This window comes from Nyctibius grandis, chromosome 9 (assembly GCF_013368605.1).
Source record: "Nyctibius grandis isolate bNycGra1 chromosome 9, bNycGra1.pri, whole genome shotgun sequence".
Classification (NCBI taxonomy): Eukaryota; Metazoa; Chordata; class Aves; order Nyctibiiformes; family Nyctibiidae; genus Nyctibius; species Nyctibius grandis.
Genome location: NC_090666.1, coordinates 7,178,821 through 7,204,515, shown reverse-complemented (window position 1 = coordinate 7,204,515; position 25,695 = coordinate 7,178,821). Strand labels below are relative to the sequence as shown.

General features: G+C 46.1%; 1 protein-coding gene across 2 annotated transcripts in view; it reads right to left on the bottom strand.

The window, feature by feature from the left end:
* Window positions 1-25,695, bottom strand: part of PLCL1 (phospholipase C like 1 (inactive)) — a 209,455-nt gene that overhangs the window by 9,274 nt on the left and 174,486 nt on the right. For both annotated transcript variants that reach the window (XM_068407444.1, XM_068407443.1), the window contains exons 4-5: window positions 20,561-20,636; window positions 16,635-16,744 (exon numbers count right to left, since the gene is read on the bottom strand). In XM_068407444.1, coding sequence (XP_068263545.1) covers window positions 16,635-16,744; window positions 20,561-20,636 — 186 coding nt within the window. The remainder of the gene's footprint in view (window positions 1-16,634; window positions 16,745-20,560; window positions 20,637-25,695) is intronic.

Below are 25,695 nucleotides of genomic sequence, written 5' to 3'. Positions count from 1 at the left end.
AGCCCATTCGGCCCTGGCTTGCCCCGAGCACACAGCAGGTTCCAGTATATTAGTCCAGTCCTCCTCGCAGCACAGATCTCTGCAACCATAGTAGGCGTTCAGATACCAGAGCAAAGGGACACAGAAGAGGTTAATAAAAATTAATAAATAAATCATAATAAATAGAATAAATAAATAACAAACAAAATACAGTAGGATTTGGATGCCCCTAACTTATAATACAGATCAAATCTTAACCTCACTCACGGCAGCCACAGGCTGGACTACTCTGTTAACACACCCAATGGGTTTGTACAGACGGGTACGCTGACCCAGGGATGGAGCCTGATGCTAAAATTGTGAATGGGGTGTGTTAAGACCAATATCCAGGCTACCCGAAAAGCAGTTCCATCTCATTTTAACTACTAATATTTAAACTCCCGAACTATACCAATCTGCCAGTTGTTAATTTTTAGGCTACCCCATGCAAGCCCCAAAACTTTTAAACTGATTTCATTTGCCATTTGGGTCTCACCCCAAATGTCTGCATTGGAGAGGATGATTAAACAGGGATCTACAGAGGTGTTCTGCATTAGCCTGCCTAGGTTTCTCGGAGGCTAGTGACAGGTCACTGCACAGCCAAGCAGTCAATCCCAGCGCACAAGGCAGTGACGTGAGCGGTTGAGAAGAGGAAACGCCAGCTGCCTCTGCCGGTGTGGCACTCCCTTGGAAAACACCCATGGCATTTTTCACCTTTTTTTCCCAGCTGTTGAAAAGCTGCAGTTAAAATCCAAATGGCTGTGCTGGATACCGAGGGACAGCCTCTTCAGCACCGCACTGGGCAGGGCTCCCTGGTTCATTACAAAACTGCCAGCCCACCACCTGTATATTCCCAAATTGTGTGACACAGCCAAACGCAGACCTTGAGGGCAGCCTGGGAGGTGGAAATGAACAAAACACTTCCATCATACAAAGAGAACCTCAAAACAGTCATGCAATTAGCAAAGAAGCAAATACTTAGAAAACCTTCTGATTCTGGCTGCTGGCCTTTGCTGGCGCGAGTGTATCGCTGCCTTGTGCAGCCATGGCAACTTAGGAAAGAGGGTCTGTGTTTGTAATTCTCTCACAGGATTTGCCTAATGAAATAAAGGTGAAGGACACAGGTGGCCAGCTTGCTCTCTGAAACACAGTCAAGTGCCCTCCCAAGCCCTCCTGGCCCTAGACCAAAGCCTGGGAAGGAATTAATGTCGAGCATTTGCTTGAATACCTAAGTGGCAAAAGCACTCATGCTGTAGCCTTCCCCACTGATCTTTAAACAGAGCTCTTCACTGAAATCCATGGGCTCTTGCAAATCAATTGCACTGTATGGCTCCTAATCCATTCCTTCAAGCAGGCATTTTACGTATAAAAAGAGTGGGCTTTTATTTTCATTTTTTAAAAAAAATGCCTCTTGCTTCTCTCTCATCTGGGCGTTTAAATTAAATTACCTTATATCAGGCTGTCAAAAGCAACGAATGTGAACATTGACTGTCTGTAACTGTGTTGCAGCAGGAATTTGCTTTCAGACATAATGCCATTAATTTGATGTTAGCCATGTGCTGGGCAGTTCAGCTGCTTGTGTGTCTCTCAGGCAGTACATGTAGGAGACAGTCTGCAAGCACAGCCACAAATGTATGGACTCTCACTGTCAACCCTCCATGCCAGGAGCCTGCCTTTTTTCTGGTGATAAGTTTGAAATCAAAGGGTTGGCTGGGAGTCCAGGAGTGCGCAATTGATGTTAAGAAAACCTCATATCATTGAAGACATTGGGGCATTATTTATTTTTGATACACAACCATGAGATGGAAATCAAAGCTGTACGTCCAGGCACTTATTTCTTAGTCCTCCTCTGGCCGCAAAACCCAATTCCCCACATGCACCAGCACCAGCTGGTAACTCCAGTAAAGTCCAGAGTCCCAGAAAAACAAAACAAGGGGAAGAAAAATGATGCAGAAAAGGCAGACTTTTTCCAAGTAAAAGGACCAGCTGCAGGAACAGATAGGTTTTGCAGCTAACAAAACACCTGTGCAAAGCAACCCCTGGGCAAAACACTTGGCTGGGAATAGCTGGCAGCCCCCTCCTCCCTGCTCCCTGGTGCCCTCCGCACTGACTCACAGCCGCCCAGGCTGCAAGCCACACAGTTAACATCAAAATCATGTTCTTCATCACAAGTGCTGACAGCAAAATGTCCATTAACTTCGTCAGAAGCTGGAAAGGCTTTACTGACCATCCCCAAGCTGAATCTGTTTTGACTGAATACAACAGGCAGCTGCATGGTTTTGGTTTTTTTTTTGTTTGGTTTTGGGTTTTTTTGGGGGGCTGGGAGTGCTACAGGAGCTGTAGCACAAATACTCACTGCTCTCCTTAGGGCAATAGCTGAAAAAGGAAAATAATACCTTCAGCTGTGCTTAATGCCAACTGCAATAATCTAATTAAGATGAAATGAAATTAGGCCAGTCAGAGCGCAGCAGTTCTGGACAGGTAACAGAGCATACTCATGCGGTGCTTGTTCCTGCGTACAGCTCCTCATGCTCTCATAGTCTTTGAATAACTGCTTGGCACAAACACTAATTTCTTAGCAACTATATGGTTTGCAAATCCTCCTGCTGCGGTGGCAGCTGGCAAACATCACCAGCCAACTGGGGTGCAGGAATCTGCAGAAGCCACCTGAGCTCCCCCGGAGGGGACATGACAGCCCTCTGGTTTGGCTGCTCTTCCTTCATGCGAGGTGCTGTGGGCAGTCACTTCCTAACCTGTTCACAAGCAGCACAGGCCACAAACAACTTTACGCTGAAACAGAAAGCTTTAAGCTGAGAACAAAAATGCCAAATCATGTAAAAGGTTAAGTGAAGAAAGAAAAAAATGACACAAAATGCTGTCTAACTGCTAGGAGGGAACAGGTTTTCAGCACATCCCTAAGCAAATGCTCTGATGCACCTAGTCCCTGCCAGCTGGGACACTCCCTGTCCAGGGACCAGTCCTGTCATTCTGATCCCCTGCAGTCAAAGGCGGGTTTGCTGGTGAGACCGACCCATGAGCTCGGTAAGAGCAGAGCTGAGCCACCTTCTCTGCTCGCGCTCCCCCAGCCAGAGGTCAGAGAGGCTCCCGTGGGCCCAGCGGCCGTGGCCCTGCGCTCACAGGGCTTGTTCCCTTGGGACAATCCCAGCCTCGCCCTCCCAGTGCAGATGTGAAACCAAGCACAAACAGGGGGTACGGTTATTTTTGTAAGCACCACGCGGACCCAGCTGGCAAAGATCTACCGAAACAAAGCGACTGGGAGGGGAGGAGAAAACGGGCAGGGGCCAGAAACAGGCATGGCTGGGCCTGAGAACTCCTTGTGAAGGAGGGGAACGGAGACACAAAGCAACCTGAGCGAGCCAAGCACAAAACCAAGTGGTGCAGGATGGGGTCTGCAGTATTCATTTACACATTCATTGCCCCAAAACGTCAATGAGGGAAACCAAACCAGCGTGTTTTCCAACCTGTTACAATGCTACGCCACAGAAAATAAGCTTTTCAGCAAAATTGAACTCAATTTTTAAGCCTGACACGGAGGGCTGTAGTAATACCTCCACAGTTACCGGTGAGGGCTGGAGAAGACGAACTTAGACCACCCAGCCCCAGACCACCGAGCCACCCTCTGAAGGGAACTGTCCTCCTGACGCTCGGCCCGTTCATCCCAGACTCTAAATTAGGCCCCTCAGGCTGAGCTGTGCAACTCCCGCCACCTTTGTCACTGCTTGAAAATGTAAAACAATTCTCAGATGCCTTTCAGTGCGCTCACGTGGCTCGCCTCCGGGTACCCGGGTACGGCAGCATTGCCAGGTCACCGGCACGATGGAGCAGGAGCCCAGGAAACACCGAGCGAGAGCACTCAGAGCACTGAACTGCAATTATCGTCACTCCCTGCTCTGCCAATTCAGAGCAACCACGGCGCATCAGTAAGGCTCCTCCTGCCAATACAGGACCTCTGTCTGATCCATAACACAGAGGATGCGGAAATAAAAACTACTACACAGGCCTTTTTAACTCCTCTAAGTCTAACCGCTGTGTCTTTTTAGCATGCTCTCTCACGTACACGGCCTATCTGAAATATGCAACACCATCTTTTTCTCTTTGTGATCTAAAAATAAACAGCAGCTGCCACAGCAACAGAATCACTGGCTTTATCTCAGCTTTTCTCCCCACATGGTTCCCACCTGTGCCTGGGGAAATGGCCCATAAGAAAGGGTCCTCTAGCTCCTGCAGGGCTCGGCACCTTGCACTTGATTTCATCCAACCCAGGTAAAAGAAGACTGCAGCTGTCGAGGATACAACACACAAGATCGCAGTTTCCCAATCCGTTGTTCATACAGTAAAGCTTACTTCCACCCACAAGCCCTTGGGCCTCTGATTTCCCTAGCTCCCACCTAAGTTTTTGGGAACGCCTGCCACTTTTAGGGCTTATGGAATCTACCAGGGTTGCAAGGGAAGAATAACTGCGAAGCAAATGCCTGGTCTCATTGAACACCCACAAATTCTATTTAATGCAGTTTGTGGCTTTCAACTAACTGCCCAAGCCCTCCCCATGAATCCATATAGCCAATAATCATATACGTTAACACAGAAGTCTTTACTCCGCAGCCCTCTGCTGCTGGTGGCTCCAGACTACAGCAATGAATCAATACCACCACTGAGTTAAATAGCGTTTCACTTCTTTAACCGCAGCCCTCGGAATATGTCATCAGTGTGGATGAGCATTTTCGCTTTTCAGTGTCAGGAGGCAGTAATGGAAGCCGGACTGGCACAATGAAATAGGGAAGGTCATGCCAGCAAATTGCTGCCTGCGGGATTCAGAGTGCAGCTCCCCTGACTCCTGTACTCACACAAGTGCAGAAGTCATCAGAGGTCCTGGCTAGCAATGGTATTGTGCACATCCCGACCCGGGGAGAGAGGATTCCTGTCTATGCTCAGGATGGAGAGGAGGACGACCTGGCATTCGTACAGAGACGTGCCAGCCCTAGCTAGCAAACCACGAGGGCCAGGTATCACTTGGTTATAAAGTATGTTACCAGATTTGACGAGGGCCACTGAGAGTGCCAGGGCAAACCCAACTACCATGTCAGCAACAGGACAGGAAGAAGTTCCTTGGAGCAACCACCAGCTTTCATCACCTCCCAAGCTCCCCCAGGTAATTAGCTTCAATTAGGTACCCGTTCCCCCACAGGGAGAGGGGTTTTGTAGACGCTGGCATGTAATTCACATAACAAAAGGGGCAGTCAACTTCACATCGCTTATAAGCACTCAGAAACCATATGTGATCTGCTGACAGTAGCTGTAACAAGCTCAAAATACACCACAAAGGTAATTTTTAGAAGACGTTAAACCTCTTGGCATACACCGAAGCTTACACTCAAGCGTAACCGCTTGAGGCTAGCACCAGTTTACAGCTCCCAGAGAATGGCACAATTCAGATTTAACAATAAGCAAATGTTGGAGAAAAAAAACTGTACAAGCAATCCTCTCTTAATGTCCTCCCCAGGTACAAATCAGTACCCCGACCTCTCCCTGACCCTCAACAGCCCTACACAAATTCAGAAAAAATGACTGTGGGTGGAGGCTTCAGGCAGCAATTCCCTCTTGCTCTGTCCCACCAGGAACCACCTAGAAATGGAGCCCTCTGCTCAGATACACACTCTCTTGTACAATGGCAATACACACACAGGCTGCCAGAAGGAGAAGCTCCCCAGCAGCACAAAGACCCATGTCTAAAAGAACTGGGGAATTTAACAGTTTAGGAACACTTTGGGTAAGAATCCTTCCAGAGTCTGTGGGTTGTCCTAACTCAGGCAGGGCGCTGAGCTGACACATGAGCCCCATGTTTGGAGGAAAACAAAGCCCTGAAGCAATCATGGCTCTGCCAGGCCTTTATCAGGACACGCGATGTGGATTCACAAAATGCGGACAGTTTAAAACATGAGGAAGACAAAACACCCTGGCAGGCACCATCAGTGTCATCTCTACGTGGGCCAGAAGCAGCAATACGTGCTAGCTGGGGAGGGACGAGACAAGCACAGCAGAATCAAATTCTAGGTTGTAAAGTGAATTTGCTAAATAACGGAGACTAAAATATAACTGAAATAATTTAAAAATGCAATGTGTCTTTTCAATAATAAATAACCATGCAACTGAATCTCTCTTCTCATATATTATTTAAGGGACATCAGGAATACTCCAAGTTGTATAAAGACATAACTGGAGTTTTCTAAGCAATAATCAGTCCTTGAGTCCAAGAAAAAACATCCATTTTATGTGTCTCAGCACATGAGAAATACCACGCTGCTTAACTGACCACCCTGAAACACCATAAACAGTGAATGTAAGAGAGCAAAGGTAAAGATCACCGAGGTCTTCAGAGGCGTGAATAATCATCCAGGCAAGGCATCACAGAATACTGCCAACCTGGGAAGGAAAAGGTCTCTCCAAGCCCCTCATCACTGGTGCCCAGTGTTAGGACAGGAGCACTGCCTGGGGCACAAGCCTAGTGCTGGGAAAGGACCTGGAGGAGCTTGAGTAATGCGTGGTGGGGCTGTCAGCTCAGCTTGGGTTATAATGCAATCTTTAACACCGCACGGAGGCAGCTGCTTGTTTTCTTTCTTGCTTTGTTAGTACAGCCATTGACATATAAAAGCAAGAAACGTGTGAATTTCTGCTGAAACTTATACTTTCATTACAGCCCTTCTAATTCCTCTGAATGAGGTCATGTTGACAGATTGGGACAAACAAGACTCACAACCACCATGTCTTCCATGGTCAATTAACTCCACCATCGGGTATGGTAGTCTTTGATATCCGTGTCTCAGATGAAAATGTCACTGTTGCAGGGGAGGGGACATTGGCAGAAGTTGCTGAAGTTCCTACACCACTTGCAGTTCCTGTCTTCACTGTCATTTCCTCCAAGGGCTGGGAGATGACGCTGACCCAGTTTTTACACCCAAACAATCCTCCTTTAGTGTGGAACTATCTACAAACATCATTCCATTCAATCATCTTTTTTTCCCCCTGCCTTAGTACTACCCATTTTCCATCTCACTTCTGCTCAGGCACACATACGTGCAGGAGCTGCTCCTTTTCCTCAAAAGATGAGTTCCCTCAAGGAACTTGTAATCCTACCTGCTGATTTTTCAAATAACCTCCTCATAGGTGATAATCTTGTTACTGCTCAGAGCAGCATTCGGAGAACAAACTCTCTTTGTATTCACACATCATTACCTGAATATTATTAATCACTTTTCCAGTTGCACAGTCTTTGGACCAGATGACCCACACCCCCGAGAGAAGCTGGCCTTCACACTCAGGTGCTAAAATCCCTGCCAGGTTGGTAGGGAAGACAGACGACAGCAGCGCAGCTAGGGCTCAGGCTGCGATGGGGTCTGCCCTGCCAGCCTGAGCACAGCAGTGCCAGATCCCACACAGCTATCCCAGGGTGAAGTTGGCACAAACACAGAGCGATAAACTCATGCGAACCAGATCAGAGGCAGAGAAAGCTTTAGAGCCATGAGATGTTTAGTCCAGATCAAGGATGAGGGAGAATCAGACGTATGGGTACGAGAGTGTGGTGGTTCACCCACTGCTTTAGCATGGCTTAGATGATACGCACAATTGGGGTGACGCAGAGGGAAGGGGGAGTTGAGGCTGGGGAGAAGAGACAGCAAAGACAGACACGACAGTGAGGCACAGGGGGGTACCCAAGACAGGACAGACGACCAAGTATGGGGCTTCACTGAGCAGCCAGCCTGCCCAAGAAGAGAGACAGGCATCTATTTTGGCAGACTGGCACTATTTAAACATCTTGACAAGCCTCCATTTGTGAAGCAACGCTAAATTGGTTTTCTACACACAGCACCTCAGCATGCCAACCCTCTGCCAGGCTCAAAGCCTACGCTGCCGAGGTGGCCTTGGCACAAGGGGCACCAGCCACAGCGACCCTGCATGCTCCTGGACCTGTCTCCCACCACCATCGCTGCAATGCGATGCACCTCATCCTGCGTGCACGGCCAGCGGCTCAGAATCAGACCCACGGCTTTTGGCAATTTGTCACATCACTCAAAATAAAAGGCACAACACAAGATTGCTTGCCATCTATCTCTGACTTACTTCAGTCAAATACAAGGAAAATGGGCTAAGCAAGGTATCACTCGAGGCTTTTCATACCATCTTTCATTTCTCTAACCTGTTCTTCTTGTCCCAAAGTTACTGTTATTCTGCATATATATTTGATGATCTGTCTCACCTCCTATATACATACATGCGTGTATGTTTGCACACATACAAACCCATCCCAGTGTAACTGAAAGAATAATATTTACACCTGAAATGCAGAAATTTGGATTGCAATCCCTCCCTCCAAAGAAAAACAAAATTTAAAAAGGTTTATACTAAAGGAAGGCAGCTCACAGCACTTGTTTTCTGGATGAGCTTTGGTGATCCTCCAGTTTTAGTCTGTCCTACACTTGGGTCCCACACTGATTGCAAGAAGGTCTTGTCCCTAAACCCACTGTTGTGAAACACCTGCGGGAGCAGAGCCCTGGCACTGAAGGAGGAAGAGGGAAGTGAGAAAAATGGCAGAGACTCACATTTCTGCTCAGAAGACTCTGGCCATCAGCTCTTTCCCCAAGTGCCAAGTGACTCCGTGTCCCTGGGTCCCCCCAACACTGGGTGTCACCGTGGAGAACACCACAGTCTCATAACCAAGCACCCTCCATGCCAAGTATCCGAGCAGAGCTTAGACCCAAAGCAGCTAAATATTCAGTTTGATCCTGCATTGGGGCAGAAGGAGGAACACAGACCCTTCCAGTCCTATTGCCCATGCACCCAAATAGCTGTTAAAGGCTGGAGAAAAGTCAGAAAATGGTGCGTGCTCCCTGAATTAACAGAAACTATTAATTGGGCTTGGTCCTGCGGGGTCCGTGTGAGGTGGGGAGGTGAGTGCTGCTCATCACAAGCACCAGAGCTGCAGGCAGGCGAGTGCAGGTGCACATGGATCCCTGTCCTCAGACGGTTAGGCACCGACTCTGCCTGATCCGAACGTCTGGACAATTGCTTCTTGCCAGTCAACAAAACACTCCTGCTGTGACATTACTGGACAAAAACCCAGGAATAACTGACTAATATGGGACAAAGTCTCTCCTCTTTGTCAAGCCATCCTGGGACTCCATGCCCTAACACATCTCTCCAGAAACTCACAGTATCACAAAGGAGGAAGAGTTGTGAACCCTGGTGGTCATTGCTCTCCCTTCCCCCATTAGTCCCTGCTGTTGCCAGCATTTGGTACTTGCAGATTTAAGATTGCCTGGGTAGCCTTCATGTATATTTTAAACCCATGTGAATATTTAATTTGCTCTAAATCCAACTCACGTCTTGAAATTTTCCTTGGCCAAGAAAACAGAGACCTTGTCACAAACACCATTAGGGCTTCAAAAGTTCGCAGGGAGCAGCCAGGCACGCAGAGAGGCCGTGCTGCCCTTGTTGGAGACCGCTCACTACATCCTCCCCGGAAAGGTGATGGAACAACTTGTTCTTGATGCTGTCTCTAGGCACATCAAGGATAGGGGGATCATTAGGGGCACTCAGCATGGCTTCACCAACGGGAAGTCATACTCAACCAACTTGATAGCCTTTTATGAGGATGTAACCCGGTGGATAGATGATGGTAAAGCTGTGGATGTGGTCTATCTCGATTTCAGTAAAGCGTTTGACACAGTCTCCCACAGCATCCTCGCAGCTAAACTGAGGAAGTGTGGTCTGGATGATCGGGTAGTGAGGTGGATTGTGAACTGGCTGAAGGAAAGAAGCCAGAGAGTGGTGGTCAATGGGACAGAGTCCAGTTGGAGGCCTGTGTCTAGCGGAGTCCCTCAAGGGTCGGTACTGGGACCAGTACTATTTAATATATTCATTAATGACTTGGATGAGGGATTAGAGTGCGCTGTCAGCAAGTTCGCTGATGACACAAAACTGGGAGGAGTGGCTGACACAACGGAAGGCTGCGCAGCCATTCAGAGAGACCTGGACAGGCTGGAGAGTTGGGCGGGGAGAAATTTAATGAAATATAACAAGGGCAAGTGTAGAGTCCTGCATCTGGGCAAGAACAACCCCATGTACCAGTACATGTTGGGGGTAGACCTGTTGGAGACCAGCGTAGGGGAAAGGGACCTGGGGGTCCTAGTGGACAGCAGGATGACCATGAGCCAGCAGTGTGCCCTTGTGGCCAAGAAGGCCAATGGCATCCTGGGGTGTATTAGAAGGGGTGTGGTCAGCAGGTCGAGAGAGGTTCTCCTCCCCCTCTACTCTGCCCTGGTGAGGCCGCATCTGCAATATTGTGTCCAGTTCTGGGCCCCTCAGTTCAAGAAGGACAGGGAACTGCTAGAGAGAGTCCAGCGCAGAGCCACGAAGATGATTAAGGGGGTGGAACATCTCCCTTAGGAGGAGAGGCTGAGGGAGCTGGGTCTCTTTAGCTTGGAGAAGAGGAGACTCAGGGGTGACCTCATTAATGTTTATAAATATGTAAAGGGCAAGTGTCATGAGGATGGAGCCAGGCTCTTCTCAGTGACATCCCTTGACAGGACAAGGGGCAATGGGTGCAAGCTGGAGCACAGGAGGTTCCACTTAAATATGAGGAAAAACTTCTTTACGGTGAGGGTGACTGAACACTGGAACAGGCTGCCCAGAGAGGTTGTGGAGTCTCCTTCTCTGGAGACATTCAAAACCCTCCTGGACGCGTTCCTGTGTGATATGGTCTAGGCAATCCTGCCCCGGCAGGGGGATTGGACTAGATGATCTTTCGAGGTCCCTTCCAATCCCTAACATTCTGTGATTCTGTGAAAATCTGTCATCCCATCAAAGACTGTTTGGCTCGGCCAATGTCAGCTGCAGCTGAGCTGGTCTCAGAGTAAGGCAGCTCCTTCACAAGTAGCCAGGGCACACAGTCTGGAGAGGTTTAAAAGTTAGAAACACCTTTCTGCACTGCATCAACAAAGGAAATGCAAACAACATGGGGACCACAGAACAGGAGAGGCATTTAACCTCTCCGGAAAAAGAGCCTTTGGGGTAACCACATTCAAAACATTTATCTAGGGAGATCCAGAGATGAGTAGACACGGAACAATACAACAAGCCCAGCATTTAAAGACAAGCGTGAAGTCTCCATGCCACGCAAACCACTCCTGCTGACTGCTCATGCTGGACTATCACTGTCACAAGATGACAGCAAATCACAAGAATTTGTTGCTAAGCCACTGTGTGGCTTATATTTCATCTACTTTTGCAGTTTCACAAACTGAGTACTGATGCGCTTATGTCCACAGAGATATGCTGGGAAAAGGAGGGGCATTAGATATAAGGAATTTTTCAGGGGGCAGGGGGGAAGCCTAACTGATGCAGGGAAAAAAATATGTGGTACATAGAATGCAGCAGCTTTACGGGGGCTCATGAGCCCACTGTGCTCTCACTTAAAATCTAGATAGTGTAAATTGTTGTGTAAATCCTTTGGCAGCAATTACATGACATCTGGTAGAATATATTGTTACCACTGTGCTTAATTACATGAAATGTCCCCAAGATACTGCCATGCTGCTCTTTTGTTCACTCTGTAGCATGCCAAGGAGCGAAGCCATGGTTCTTGCCTAACTACAGGAAAAAGGAATGATGTGAAAAGACCCAAATAAATCTTACTTACAAGATGGTATAGACTACTGTAGAGTATACATTAAAGAAACTCCCATAGTGCACTATAATAATCCTTAAATTAAGGCTGTGAATGGACCTAGTTCTTCCAAAGATCAGCAGCAGCTCTGTGTGGTACCATTGTGCATAAGGTGCTTTAGAATAATAACCACAGTCTGATATGTTGCTTTTCTTCCTTAAGAAAACTGATACCTTGTAGTGATGCTAAATTCAGCTCAGTTTAGGTGAAGCCAGCTAAGTATACGGCTGTCTGTACGTACATCTTTCAGAAATCTGACTTATTTTCTCTCCAAGCAGCCTCAACGTGCACATTTGGGAGCTCTGCCACCCAAGTGAGAGGTCTGGATGCTGCAGGTCTCCCACACAACTGAAGGCTGTCACAAATGACTGTGATGAAGAAACAGGTCATTTATGGACATCATCCTCCAAAAGTGCTATTTTTTGTGCAGTTTTGCTGCATAAAACCACTTACATCAGAGCTAACATTTATCACGACTACATCATGAAATTGTGGATTTCTCCCCCAAAGAGTGAACTGCATTAGCAATTTAATAATTGTACGCCTTCTGCATTCAGCAATCTCCCTCTTTATACATCTAATCAGCATTAATTTAAATGCAAGATAATTAGCAGATACACTCATGGATGGGTGCTGAAATGATCCCTGAAAATTTAACCACTTGATGTCTTGCAGCATGCACTGACAATTGGAGTCCTAGCAAGACAGAACACACTTATGGCAGCAGAGGCAAAATCTGATCAAGGGCAGCAAAAAAGATTTAAAAAACCATGAATGCATTTCAGAGCAGAGACTAGATTCAAACACTTGGGTGCTTTCCCCTTCAGCAGAAGACCAAAACAGTAAATGCCACTTTATCTTTGCCTTCCCATGTTTTGTCTATAAATAAGTCAGTATGTTGGTATATTAACTATCTATTTACCGTCAACACCCAGGCAAGTACTTGATGGTACTGCTTCTAGACTTTGTATGTGCTGATCCACCAAAGCACAGACAGCCCAGCAAAACAGGTGTGCAGACAGACAAAGCAAGTCCACGTGAGTGCAATAAATCTGAACCACAGTCAACACACTTGAACTTTGCTTGGCTTACTTGTCAGGCTCTTGGGACTCAGGCGGATCCCAAGTTCTTTGCCCGAGTAAACATCTCCTGGTAGTCCGCGACCGTTTTGCCTCAGCAAGCACAGCAGTTTTGCAGGCTACAACTTTTTTTTTCCCCAAACATTCTCAAAAACTCATAAAGCAGTCATTAAATCAGTGGTTTGCACATGTGACAGATGCTGAGAGTGCCTCAGTTACTGGAAAACACTTGGGACAAGATCCCACAGGAGAGGCAGACGGAGCGGGCAGAAGTGCCCCGAGAGGCAGTAGCCGAGAGGGCTGGGAGCAGACCCGAGCTGGCCCTGCACGCACGCTGCCCATACATACGTGAGCGTATCTGACCTGAAAGCCTTCTAGTGCTCTACAGCGGCACAGAGTTCTAGTGCTTACGTCCCAGCTCTCAGTAGGACTCATTAGCTCCAAGTCAGAACCACCCTAACGAGGCTCCTCAGGTTCTGCCTTACACAGCCCGGTGCCCCCCTCTCTCCCAGCGCAGGCAGGAGAATCTCACGCCTGCCTGCAAAAGTGGCCACACGTGCCAGGGAGGAGGTGACCTCGCCAGGGAGGGGAGGAGGAACACCAGCACATGGGGAGAAACAAGCACAAGCCCACGCATCCAGGTGAACCCCTTTGCTCTGTGAAATGGATAGTCGGCTATTTTAAAAATGGGCAAACATCTCATGAAAATTAATTGTGAACTTCTGATGCAAAAGAGAGCGCTGGCCAAGCCAAGTGGTTTTGCGTGCTCGTTAGGATGAAACGAACGGTTCCTAGCACCATGGTCCCCGTGAGGTGGCAAACACAGAATTTCTTTTGCTACCTTTGCATTTTACTTGCACTTAATTAAATACAGAAAGGAAAACAGAGGCACAGGGACGGTGGCACATGGAAATAAAAATGAAAGCGAGACCAAATTTGGGATTATAACCATTCTTGTAATGTTGGTGTGAGAACACGATTCTTCTGTCTATTGTACTGACATTGTACTGACTCTCAATATTACTGACTGCGAGCCTGACAGTATTTTACACAACATGGGACCAAATAAGATGAGACATTTAAAAAATATGTATATATGTCGAAGTTGACTGTTATCAAGTTATAACATCCCTGTTCTTACTAACATTTTTATGTTCTGGCAAACAGTTTGTCCTTCTAGTGCTTATTACTAATATGTAATTAAGTTTATATAAACTAAGGAAGAAAACGACCTATTATTTTGATTCATGCTTATTAGGTACCTCTTAAAAGTACTTCAGGGCACTTTCAAACATGAAGAATGCCCACAGTTACGATTTTTATAAAATATACTTTAATCTTGCACTCTGTAACTATTTAATGATTTTGCCAGCAGCAATTTCTTATTGCATCCCCTCTTTGTATTCAAAGCTTACCTATTGCAATAAGCCTTTATGAAGAAATACATTAATTAAATATGCCTTTGCTTCACTAGCCTAAAAGAAGCCTATTAATCACCTGGCAGGCACAAGCACAACATAATACCTGCTATTGCTCATGGGCCCCTCACACAAACTGACAGCTGCCGCATGATGTAATTGCCTCCAACAACCCTGAGCACACAAAGACGCCTTCTCCTGTCAGTGTTGTGCCATTCGCTCACTTCAGCTAGTGTAAAGCATCTGATGCATTTGCGAGATGTTATGGGCTGTTTTTTTCTTTTCTTACATCACTGTATCAACATCTAGTGAAATATATTTGTAGTGACCACCCTGACACTAGACATAGGGAGGACACTGATGGCTTGAGTGGGGCAGGGTTGTTGGTGTCTCCTCACCAAATCCTCCTGGGGAGATCTCACCAGCACAGAGGGGAGAGTCAGTGCCAAACAGGAGATGCAGCTGTAACCAGCAAATAGGTTTGTTCTGGGCAGGGTCACTGAAATACAGTATTCTTTAAGGAAAAAATAAAAAAAAAAAGTAGTTTAAAAATAAGACCAATGACTGACAGTCTCGTATCAGACACCTGACAGCCACATTCCCAGTTGCCTAATGTAATTGTTGAGTTGGACGTCAGTCAGAATGAAAAGGTGTTTCATGTGCATTTATACCCATGGGTAGTTGCCACAAACTCTGTTAATATTTTACTATGTAAGAAAGGTAAAAAAGAAGTTGTGGCTTAGAAATGAAACATGTCAATTATTCCTTGACCTTCACTAGGTGTTTGACATGCTTTTCAGTATGTTGACAATATGTGCTAGGCAGCAATTATTTTTCATGGGAAAGGTTTCTCTGATACGTTACTTATACCTTCACTAATCATAGGTCACCCACAGAGGTCCAAACTTCTCATTTGACAAATATCTAAAAATGGAAAAGTTTAGAGTAACCCTGACCTTGTTTAGAGTGACTCTTAGCATGAGGCATTTATTTTACCTAACACGGCTAAAGGTATTCAGGTTAATGTTCAGAACTGCCTAGTGGGGTTCTTTTTTTGGTCCTCTTTAGCTACTTGCCTCAATTACGCTGCGTGGAAAAGGTCAGTCCCTTCCATCATGTTTGAATTGGTTGCCTTTTCTCTCCATCAGAGGTCCTATTAACTGAGCCTACACTGACTCCACCACTCACTTTCCCTTTCTCTCATAGTAAATCAAGGTATGCAAGGAACCACAGGTGCCCCCCAGGTCTTCTCTAACCCTTCTCTACTACCAATGGCCTCTCCCACCCATTTTTGCCGCTCAGCCTCTTCATTCCCAACCCCATTTTCCCTCTCCTGCTCAGGACGTGTTAGAGTTCCTTCCATCTCCATGACGCTGAAGCATGCATCTCCTACTACTCTTGGTACTGCTGTTGCATGTTATGTTTAGGTGTACATTGGATGAGGAACTTTGTAAAAATTCCCTGTCATCAGCTTGCTCGCCCTGGGATGCCAGCGAAAGGAAAGACACTAGGGGGGTCACAGGGAGATGCTGTCAGACAGGGCAATCTGCTTAATGGGAGCTGGAAGGAGGGAGCAGCAGGGAGAGAGCGAGGGGAAATCAAAGTGTGATCTATCAGAGCAAGGTGGGAAATGAGCCTGTGAAAGGAGGTGTGAGCTGATAACAACCTGAATGGTTGGCTCAGGTCCTCTCCCTGCCGTCTGCTATGACTGCACCAGATCTTCTCTCCTCTTTCCATCTTCGGCTGTCCCTGGGTAACTCCACCCAGGCTCAGACATCCAGCTACTGTGGCAATTTGTGGCTGGCCAGTGCCAAACCAGTAGCTCAAGCCTGGTGAGTAACATGCTCCTTGAGCAGCGTGTCACCGCGCAGCCAGGATGGAGGGGTTTTCATCCCTCACTTTTTTAGCTGTTTGGATAATGCTCCACTTTTGAAACATAACCCTGACCTTTCTGCAGGATCTACAATACTCCTCATGTTTTTTCATGACACTCCCCCCAGCCCTGTCCCTTCCCAAACAGATACTCTAGTCCTCAATTTACAAAACAAGTACCTGACACAGGGTCACCCCAGACAGGTCACATTCAGGGTGTGTGGGACAGAACAAACAGACAACCAAAACCAGGTCCCTGGGCATACGAACCACAGGCTATCTTTCCTCTTTTGTTCAGGCTTAGATAAATTCCCTTCCACAGCTTCCAAACTAGAGGCGTAATTAGATATATTTGATAAATCTCAGTAACTGGGGGTAATTTAAACATCCTATTAAAACAAAACATTGCTTCAGTATTAGTAAGACAGTACAAACAGATGAGCTAAAAGAGCAAAGGTTTGCTTATAGAGTTAATAGGAGACACAAGGTGGTGTTTTCTGTGCTTACCTTCAGCACTGTGATATTCCATGCAAAACTCTCAATGGCTTTGCTTAGTTTTCTTCCTTTCAAACCTTCCTTTGTCCCAAGGTTATGAAGCTCTTCATGGAATTCCATTCCTAAAAATACAGATTGCTACATCACCCAGTGCATGACTGATTTCCCCTAGAAGATGTTCAGTGAACATTTTCAATCTCGCAGCCGGCACTTCCTACAACCTTTTTCTGTGTTTCTCCCTCTTCACTGTTATGACCCCATACTGGAAAGCATCTTCCAGCATAAGAGAGTCATGTGCAATCTCGCGGTTGTGCTTCCACTTTGTATGTGGGTGCAGGCACGTGCCTAGTCCCCGCACAAACACTCCTCCAGCACTCCTGCCTGCAGTCTGCATTGCTGGCAATATTGCACAAAAGGCAATTGCTTGTCACTCTCCTTCAATAGATGATTTTGTACCTTGGAAGGCAGTCGTGACAGATGTGGAAGATACCTGTTCAGCACAGCAAATACAGACTCGAATGCACAGCTCCTCATTAAACTTAATCACAGTCATACAGACAAGCCCTTGTACTCCACAATGATAAATTATGTCAGAAACGCATACTGCTAATCACAGGATTGCTAATCCTGCAGCCTGGAGAACTGAGACTTCCAGCCACAGCCCTGGGAATTGCCACATTTCATTGCCAGTTTCTGTGGCAAATGTCTGCAAATCTGTTGCTGGATACAAGAATTCAGGAAATCTGGGAGCAGATTAAAAACTTCAACGAGTCCAATTAGCCCACCAGTTCCACAAGATTTGCACCGTGTATGCAAACATTTCTCTGAGTCTGGTGTGGATTGAGAGACAAAATGGAGAAAGAGCTGCTTGTGATCCCGTAATTTGCACCTTACAAAGGCCAAATCAGCACTAAATCACTCTGAAATGCCCAAAGCCTATCCTGGCTCAACAAACCAAGTTCCACCTCCAGTTGTTTCATAGCTTTCCCTGCCCTAACATTTTAAGGCAAATGTCACTTGCAAATTCGAGCTTCATGGAAATGACATCAAAGACATGCCCATGGAGAGAACACCTGCACAGAGGAGATGCAGAGGGCTGTTTAGCAGGTTGCTGAAGGAGTCAGACCTCCAACAGCCCAAGGCAGGCTTGCACTTGGCGTAGCTTGCCTGAAGTGCTCCTGGAAGACTAACAATAGGCTTCCTCTCCCATTGCACCGACTCCAGGAGCTTGATAACACTGAGGCAGTTCAACCCCACACAATGCAAGATTTCTCTACTGCTTATTTTCCAAAACTTCACCCACTCACAAGTTTTGCCTGTCCAGGGTAACAGAGCTCCTGCAGCACTTCCTTTGGAGAACAGTCGAAATAACTGCACCCCAAGCAAGATTCCCCTGCAGGTGTGCCTTGTGCCAACTGACTTACAAATCATTTCACTTCAGTAAGTGAAAGAAAACCTTCAAATGACTTGCTTTGTCCCACAAAAAAATCTGAAGGCTAATGGTGCTCAACTCCACTTGGTCAGCCCTGCCTTTATGCAGCATCCTTTTAGTCATTTTTCCCTCTGGACCTTGCTTCCCCACCTGTAACTTGGAGACAGTGCTGCCCCAGAGAGAGGGAGCCACAAACATTTGTCCAAGCTGTTGCTGACCACTGTGCATTGGGCTGAGACTGCACACACAAAAAAAAAAACAACAAAACCAGCCACCTGAGAAGCTGTTTGAGGAGTGGGCAGGACCCCGTGGCACAGGGAGCCTGGACCAAAACAGGCTGTGCTGTGAAGCAGAGGTCTGATGGGAACACACATCCAAAGGGAGCATGACTTGGGTGAGGTGAAGGACAATGTCACAAGCAATTGTACCTCTGACACCTCTTAATTTTGAATGCTTCATCTTGCCATATTGAAAATGTTATTTGAATAATTTGCCTGGGTAACATTTTTAACAAACTAACTGGCAATTTAGTGTGGTGAGGAATCCTCTCTCCTACTCCTTTCCTCTATCTAAAACCTGAGGCTTCAGAAGAGCACTTCATATCTCTCCAGCCTTCTTCTCAATCAGAAAAGATATTTTAAGGCTAACAAAGCAAAACAAATGAAAATACAAGAAGATACAGCAGCAAAGAGAACAAACTTGAGAAAATCATCTTTTTGCTGGGGGAAGGAGAGGGGAACTGCATGAAACTCTGGACATCCATGTAGTGGCCCTGTCCTCTCTGCACACATCTCCAGCCCTCTGCTCACAAAGACACCAGTGCCCAGGCAAGTATCATGGGTTCTTCTCTCTGTGCACAGAGTAAGGTGAGCAGAAAGCTGGCTGATGCTGCTGAGGGTCTGCAAAATTTAGTGCAACATATTGCTCTTAAATTACACCAGCTAGAAAGACCCCCGGTGCTGTACTTTCCTGTCAGTGTCCCATTCCTAAACCCTCTGCACCTGATAAAGGCTTTAGGCTGAGGACAGTTATGCTGCTTATGCAGACGCACAGAAGCCAAGGTATGACACAAGATGAGGCCCATGAAATCCAGCAAGACCTAGCTGCTTGCCTCTCCCCCCTTTGCTACCACAGCGCCAGCATGGCTACAGTGTTCTCAATTGCAAAGAGCAAGGACTAGGTTCCACCCTGCTCTCGCACCACATAAAAATCAGTTAAATTCTATTGTTGAAACAGTTTCCAAATTTCCTCTAATTAAAAAGATGAACTAAAGTATTTACTACAAAACACCCATTTCATTCATTATTTACCGTTAATAGAAGCAAATGGCTGTAGCCTGCATCACTTGCCAAATCCAAAAATGCCTATCAGAAACAACAGTACTTGTGATTGCTGTGGTCCCAGAAGACTATGCCCAAGAACACAAATTAAATGCAGTAGCAAGTGCTTGCATTACTGACCTTCCAGGCTTGCTACAGGTTAGGAAAGGTGCAGCTGTACAACTAAATGAACGGAAAACAGATTTAATTTCTGCAGCGTAAACCCCTACTAGAAATACACTGTGTGCATTTATTCAGTATGGCTTCCGATACATGAAAGCTGATGGATTTAGTTGTAGAGGATTACTACCCCCAAATGCGGACCCTTGTCTCTCTAGCAGGGTTTATTCTTGTGTATCAGTGGAAACTACAGAAGACGTGTCCCAGTTCAGAGGCTAGCCTGCTACCCTGAGCAAGTGATGAAGAGGGGTTTGCAGGAAGAAGCTGAACTGTGAATCACAGACACTTTGGTGACTTCTACCATCCTGAAAAAGGAGTGTGAACCGCAGCAGAGCAGACAGCACACGGGTGGCCACTTCTGAAACCACCTCTTCCCTTTCTACAGGTGCGCATAAGACAGAGCCCTAGGTCTGATAAAGACATCCAGTACAACACACCAGCAACATATGATCTATTTTAAGCCTACTTACAGTGGTTTGCACCCACATACCTGATATATATAATGCACAGCCACACAGATTCACTGTGATACAATGGAATTATATTGGCATAAGCTTCCAAGGTCTAAAACAAACCTGAACAGCAAAAGTAAGTAAAGGCAGGCAACAGGGCTTGGTCCTGTGGGTTTCAAAACCTCTTCCCTCCTCTGTGTTTAAAGGAACGATTGTGGTAGAGAATGGAGCTCAGTAAAGGCAGCACGCTTTCTCACTCCCTCTTTTTAATTGAATGCCTTTCTAGTTCATTTGACTAATTTAAATACTGTCAGACATTTCAGAGCTGTAGAGCAGATGGAGAAATAGCTTTTCAGGTGAAAGCTGAGGATTTTTCCCTGATCGAACGTCTGCATTGCTACTGGAGGATGAGCCTTCAGGAGACTGGAATGTGCCAGGGAAAGACCGGGATGCTCACTTAACACACCAGGTGAAAGATGCTGCATTAGTCACAAACTGTAAGTAAATTATGGCACGTAGTTTCCCATCCAGAACTGCACAATAAAGAAGGATTACCTGCTTTCTGGCACTGAACAATCTTGTCATGAGTGATGTCTGCTGTCTCAATGAGAACCCTGCTCTCTTGAATCATCTGTCAGAAAACAAACGACAAAAAAGCAGCATTACTAGGGTTTCCTGCAACATCTAGTCCACAGAAAAGTACAAAGGTTCAAACTTAAGAATAGCTCTGCTCTGCAAGCAACACTATAAAGATTGGATCATTCGTTCATATCAGGGCTCCCAGATCTGTATCAAGCTAAGTGACAGTTGCTCAGAAAATGTTTTCCTCCAGAAGTTAAAGAACAGCTGTTTTACATCAGTGAGACACCACTGCAAATAACGTAAAGGAAACACAAGTGATTTCATTTGCCCCCCCCTCCTTTTTAATTCCTATGCAGACAATACCTGAGTTAGCAGACAAATAAAATTCATTCTACATGAATGGATTAGTACTTTTCTTGATTAGTACTTCTCTTGAAACAAAAGGAGAAATAAGTATAGTCCTTGACATAAGTCGTTATCAAAAATGTTACCAAGTCATGAATAGCGCTGATTTCAAGAGGTACTTAAGCCTGTGCTGAACTTTATGCACTACAGCAGTTCAGACAGCTACAGTATTTCTTGAGCTTGTCTTTGGAGAAATTCAGATCCAAATCCTATCCTATCCTTAACATTTCTGTTGAGGTCTAAAAGAAAAAAAAAAAAAAACAAACCAAGAGAGGTAGGCAGTTTCAACAAGCCTACTCCCAAGTTTCAAGAGATACCCGTATTTATGCATCTTTCTAGAGTACCCCATTAACAGCAAACAGATGAAGTGTCCCTTACGTGACAAGTTTCCTGAGCCTCCCTTCTTGCAAATGCTATTCTCCTTTGATGGTAACAAACCTTTCAGAACCCTTCAGGAGCCCAGGTAGGCCAGCAAATTGTTCCAATGCTATATTCTGTGAAATTGCAAAAGGTGGCACATGCATCTGTTACAGAAGGCAAGAACATGCTGTATAACAAACCATGCCTGAGAATAATCCCACTCTCCTGGGACGTACACCACAAACCCCAATCAAGTCCAAGCAGCATGAGAGCTGTGCCAATTAGGAATGAAGCGAACCGAATACTGCCTAATGTTACAACCTGAAATTACAGAAGCCACCATCTGAAAGCTTTGCCAAAATGCTACAACTGCTAAAAGCCTTCCTGCTTTCAAACACACTAAATATGAAAACACAACCAGTAGGTTTCTATGATTTTAGTGGAAGACAGTATAACAGTATTAAATTAACACTTGCAAATTAGCATGTCTTACTGTTTTAATTAGATACAAGGGAGGAGAGATGCTTCCACTTATCACACCCAAACTTCCACATTCTGGAGAAATTTGGATCTAAATTTTGCTCCTCATGCCATCTTCATTTCTAATTAAATCTATTAAGACAGGCTGCATTTAACAAAGATACCTATGCCTTTGCTTTGATATATACAAGAACACAAGAAAACCAAAATCCATTACCAGCTTCACGGGCAGAGAGAAAGAAGTCTGATACATCTGCAGAGTGCAAAATTGTTTTTTAACAGAACATGCCTGGTGGATATGCCCGAGATTGAAATTACTTTCAATAGTATCCTTTGCCTTTCATTCTTATTACTTGCTTTTTTGTGCATCATGTTGATTTTTTTCCTCTTTGATATTTTTGCTTGTCATCTAGAAAGAAATGACAATTTCTACCCACCCTCTGGTTTTTCCATACCACAGCACAGAGTCATTTTGTGCTGCAGGAGCCATTCGGCCACCAACGACAAACGGTGAAGTCGGTCTGTGCAGTAAAGAGAGTGAGAAGTCAGATAAAACCTGCAAGTCACTACAGAGGCTGCCAGAGGCCAAACATGCACCTCCTGCACACGCAGACACGGGGCCAGTGAGGCAGTTCCCGTGCTGCCCTGTCCAGCCAGGCACTGCCAGCATCCCCACGGCCGCTGCGCCCCGTCCACCCATCACCCGGGGCTTGGACCCCCCGGGTCTGTGCCTGCACTTCCCACCCAGCAGCAAAGTTTTGCCCAGTGAGGTCACTGGCTCTAAGCTGCAACAGGATATTGAAAACACCCGAGCCTGTGCTCAGATCTCTGAAGTAGAACTTTACTTGTGAGAGTTTTATATATATATATATATATACATATACATAAATATATATATTATGTCCACAGGAAATTATCCTACCATGCACAAAAAACCAAGCTTGAGAATCATGCAATTTGGTAATCTAAGTTTGACCATATCTTCCTCCAACTACTGGACCCACTCCCACGAGTTTCTGGCATGCCTGTTTTAGGATTCTCAGACATGAAGGTATTACATTCATTTTTTAAGAGGAAAGTGGCAATAGGACATCAATTTTCCCTTACTGCAGAGTAGGTAGAGCAGCCCTCTGCTCCTTTGATGCTGACATCAAAGTCTCGCTGCTCTCAGCTCAGCGAGAACAAACAATTAAAAACAGATCATGCAGCAGAATTTAACCTGTTCCTGTCTTCCTTCTCGGCAGTAGTCTTGACAAAAATAAGCAGCTTTTGTCCCATGAAAAATCCTGAGAGTGGATTCAGAGTTCCTCAGCTCAGTCACTGCGGGTAGGGGATGCCCTTAGTGCACCACCTGGCATCCCCCCTCACAGGTTCCTCTAGGAAATAATGCACTAGGTAGAAATAATACATCCTGGGCCAACTACAATATATGATTTTAGCTGGCCTATGGCATCTTCGCCATAACACAGCGTGCAGGACGTGGTATTTCTACATGACAGGCTGGACTCTGCTCCCAACAAGAACCGCGTGTGCAGTCTCAGTGGGCACGAGATCCTGCTTGCTAACGCTGTGGAAAAGATCGTAAGAGGCTAGTGCAAGGACGAAGCCTGGATTCATACAGGTAAGAGTAAAACAGGCAAGTAACTGCTATCCAGGAACACAATCATAGCATAGGGTGTGGGGTTTTTTGGTTTGGTTTGGCTTTTTTTTCCTGTTGTTTTTTGTTTTGTTTTGTTTTTCTTAAAGCACATCACAATAGTTGCTCTTGAAAGGATTCTGTGCAAATCCTGGCAACAGAACTGATACAATCCTCAAAAAAGAAAAGCCAAACTAACCTGAAAACCCACTATTTTTTTTTAATTTTCCCCTCTCATACATTTTCACTTATACACAAGGTAGCACCTTGGGGGACATTTACTAGGTAAACATTGTAAAGGTCACCTAAAAAGCTAAGTTACTAGTAACTGTTTACTGGAATTAATGTTAACAATTTGTCGGTATTCAAATACAGGCAAAGGCAGGTGAGAGCCTCAGCTAGAAACTAGTGCCCCACACATCGTTTCATGCTGGACACAGGACAGCAGGCAGCAGTTTTGGCAGGGCTCCTGGCTGCAGTGGAGGATGCTGCCCAGGGATGCAGCATGTTGGCCATAGAGTCCTCTGCTTGGTCCCGTCCATCAGCCCCTGAGGAGACTTTGCTACTGTGGCTCTACTCATCAACAGCTCCCGCTCACAGCCCTGTGTCATGGCATCTAGACATCCTTTTTTGGCACTGGTTCCAAAATGAGTCTACAGTGTCCTGGTCTGAATGGTCCCCTGCTTCTCCAGCTGCCATCACATCCGAAACCCTGCTTGGGGATGTCACCTATTTCTCACACTGCCAAGGCAAGAACCAGAGGGCTTAAACACAACATGGAGGGCTGTGAGATTTTTCTGCTGGGAAGGTAACCCCATAAATCACACGACAGCCTGAGATTTTCAAAGCCAGTTTTGCCAGTAATGTTTCAAAATCCACCAACTTGTCTCGAACATGAAGAGTGAGCTTTCTGATGTTTGCAGCATGAATTTCCATGCACCTTTACTCTGCCCAGACCCACGCTGAGCAGCGCTCTCAGGCAGTTGTGTAGTCCCAGCCATCTGCCTGGAGCCCATCAAGCTGCTGTTTAATGTCAGCTCCCACACGGCAACTCGCTTCAGTGAGTGCCTCTCACAAAGCGAGAGCCGCCCTGCTCCCTCAGGAAACTCATGCTCCACCAGAGTGTTAGCTCCTGAACGCTGAGCTTCAGGCCATTAACCTCCAAGCAGCATATACTGAAAAGCAACCTTTAGAGGATGGATGCTGGTATCTGAGTCCACTTGGGAGTCAGTGAGGAATATTTGAGCAGCTGCTGAAGCTGGCAGGATTCTTCAGGACAACTTGCATTTCTCATGTCAGAAAGAAGATGATAAACTTTACTGAGTGATGTGTTTAACATAACTACAGGGGGGAAAAATATACAAAAATAGGAGTAAACCCACACAAAATTTGATTCTGGTATAGGTACTTAAAAAGCTACCTTGCTGACCGACAGCATACACCTATGTGAGTAAGCAGAAAGCAAGAAGGCTGAATGGAAAAAACTACCACACACCTTGACGTCATTTGGGATCCTGCTAATTGCAGTACTGGGCTCTGTGTCCCGAGGGCCGAGACCCACGGTGAGGGTGCGGGGTCCCTTCTGCGCTCGCTTGGCAGCTGCAGCGGCACAGAGCACTGCGGGAACAAAGGATGGCCCCGCTCCTGCTGTCGGGGACCCCTGCCATGTCTCCATGGGAGCAGGGACACAAGGGTTTTTGCGAGTCCTGGAGGTGCTAACCCTCCTGGAGAGGCTGCAGCGCCAGAAATGCTCTCACAATGAGAAGTGAACAAGGGGTTATTCAGATTGGCAAAAGATGCGCGTGGCACGAGTCCCAGAAGTACACGTCACGTTTAATAAACTAATGGGAATGAGGAATACAAAGCCTCATCTGCATAGGTTAGGGTTTTCCCTGCAAAACAGCCCATTTAATTTAAATATTCTTACGAAATGCTGAAAACAAGAAGCCTCAACTCGATTCGTCTCAATCCACCTGAAGCACCCTGTTACGATCACGCTGGTTTCTCACAAAAGCATGGGAAGTGAGAGCTGGCACAAACCCGGGGGGTTCTCTCTTGGCCAGTATATGAGACCCAGAAAGTGGAACAGACCACAGACTGAAAGTATGACTGACCTGTCTCAATTAAGTGTCTAAATACAGCATGCAATATATAATGTAAAACCCCATTGCTTTGCAGAAGGAACGATGCTTTGTGACTTCTGTTAAGTGTTTACTACAAAGATAAA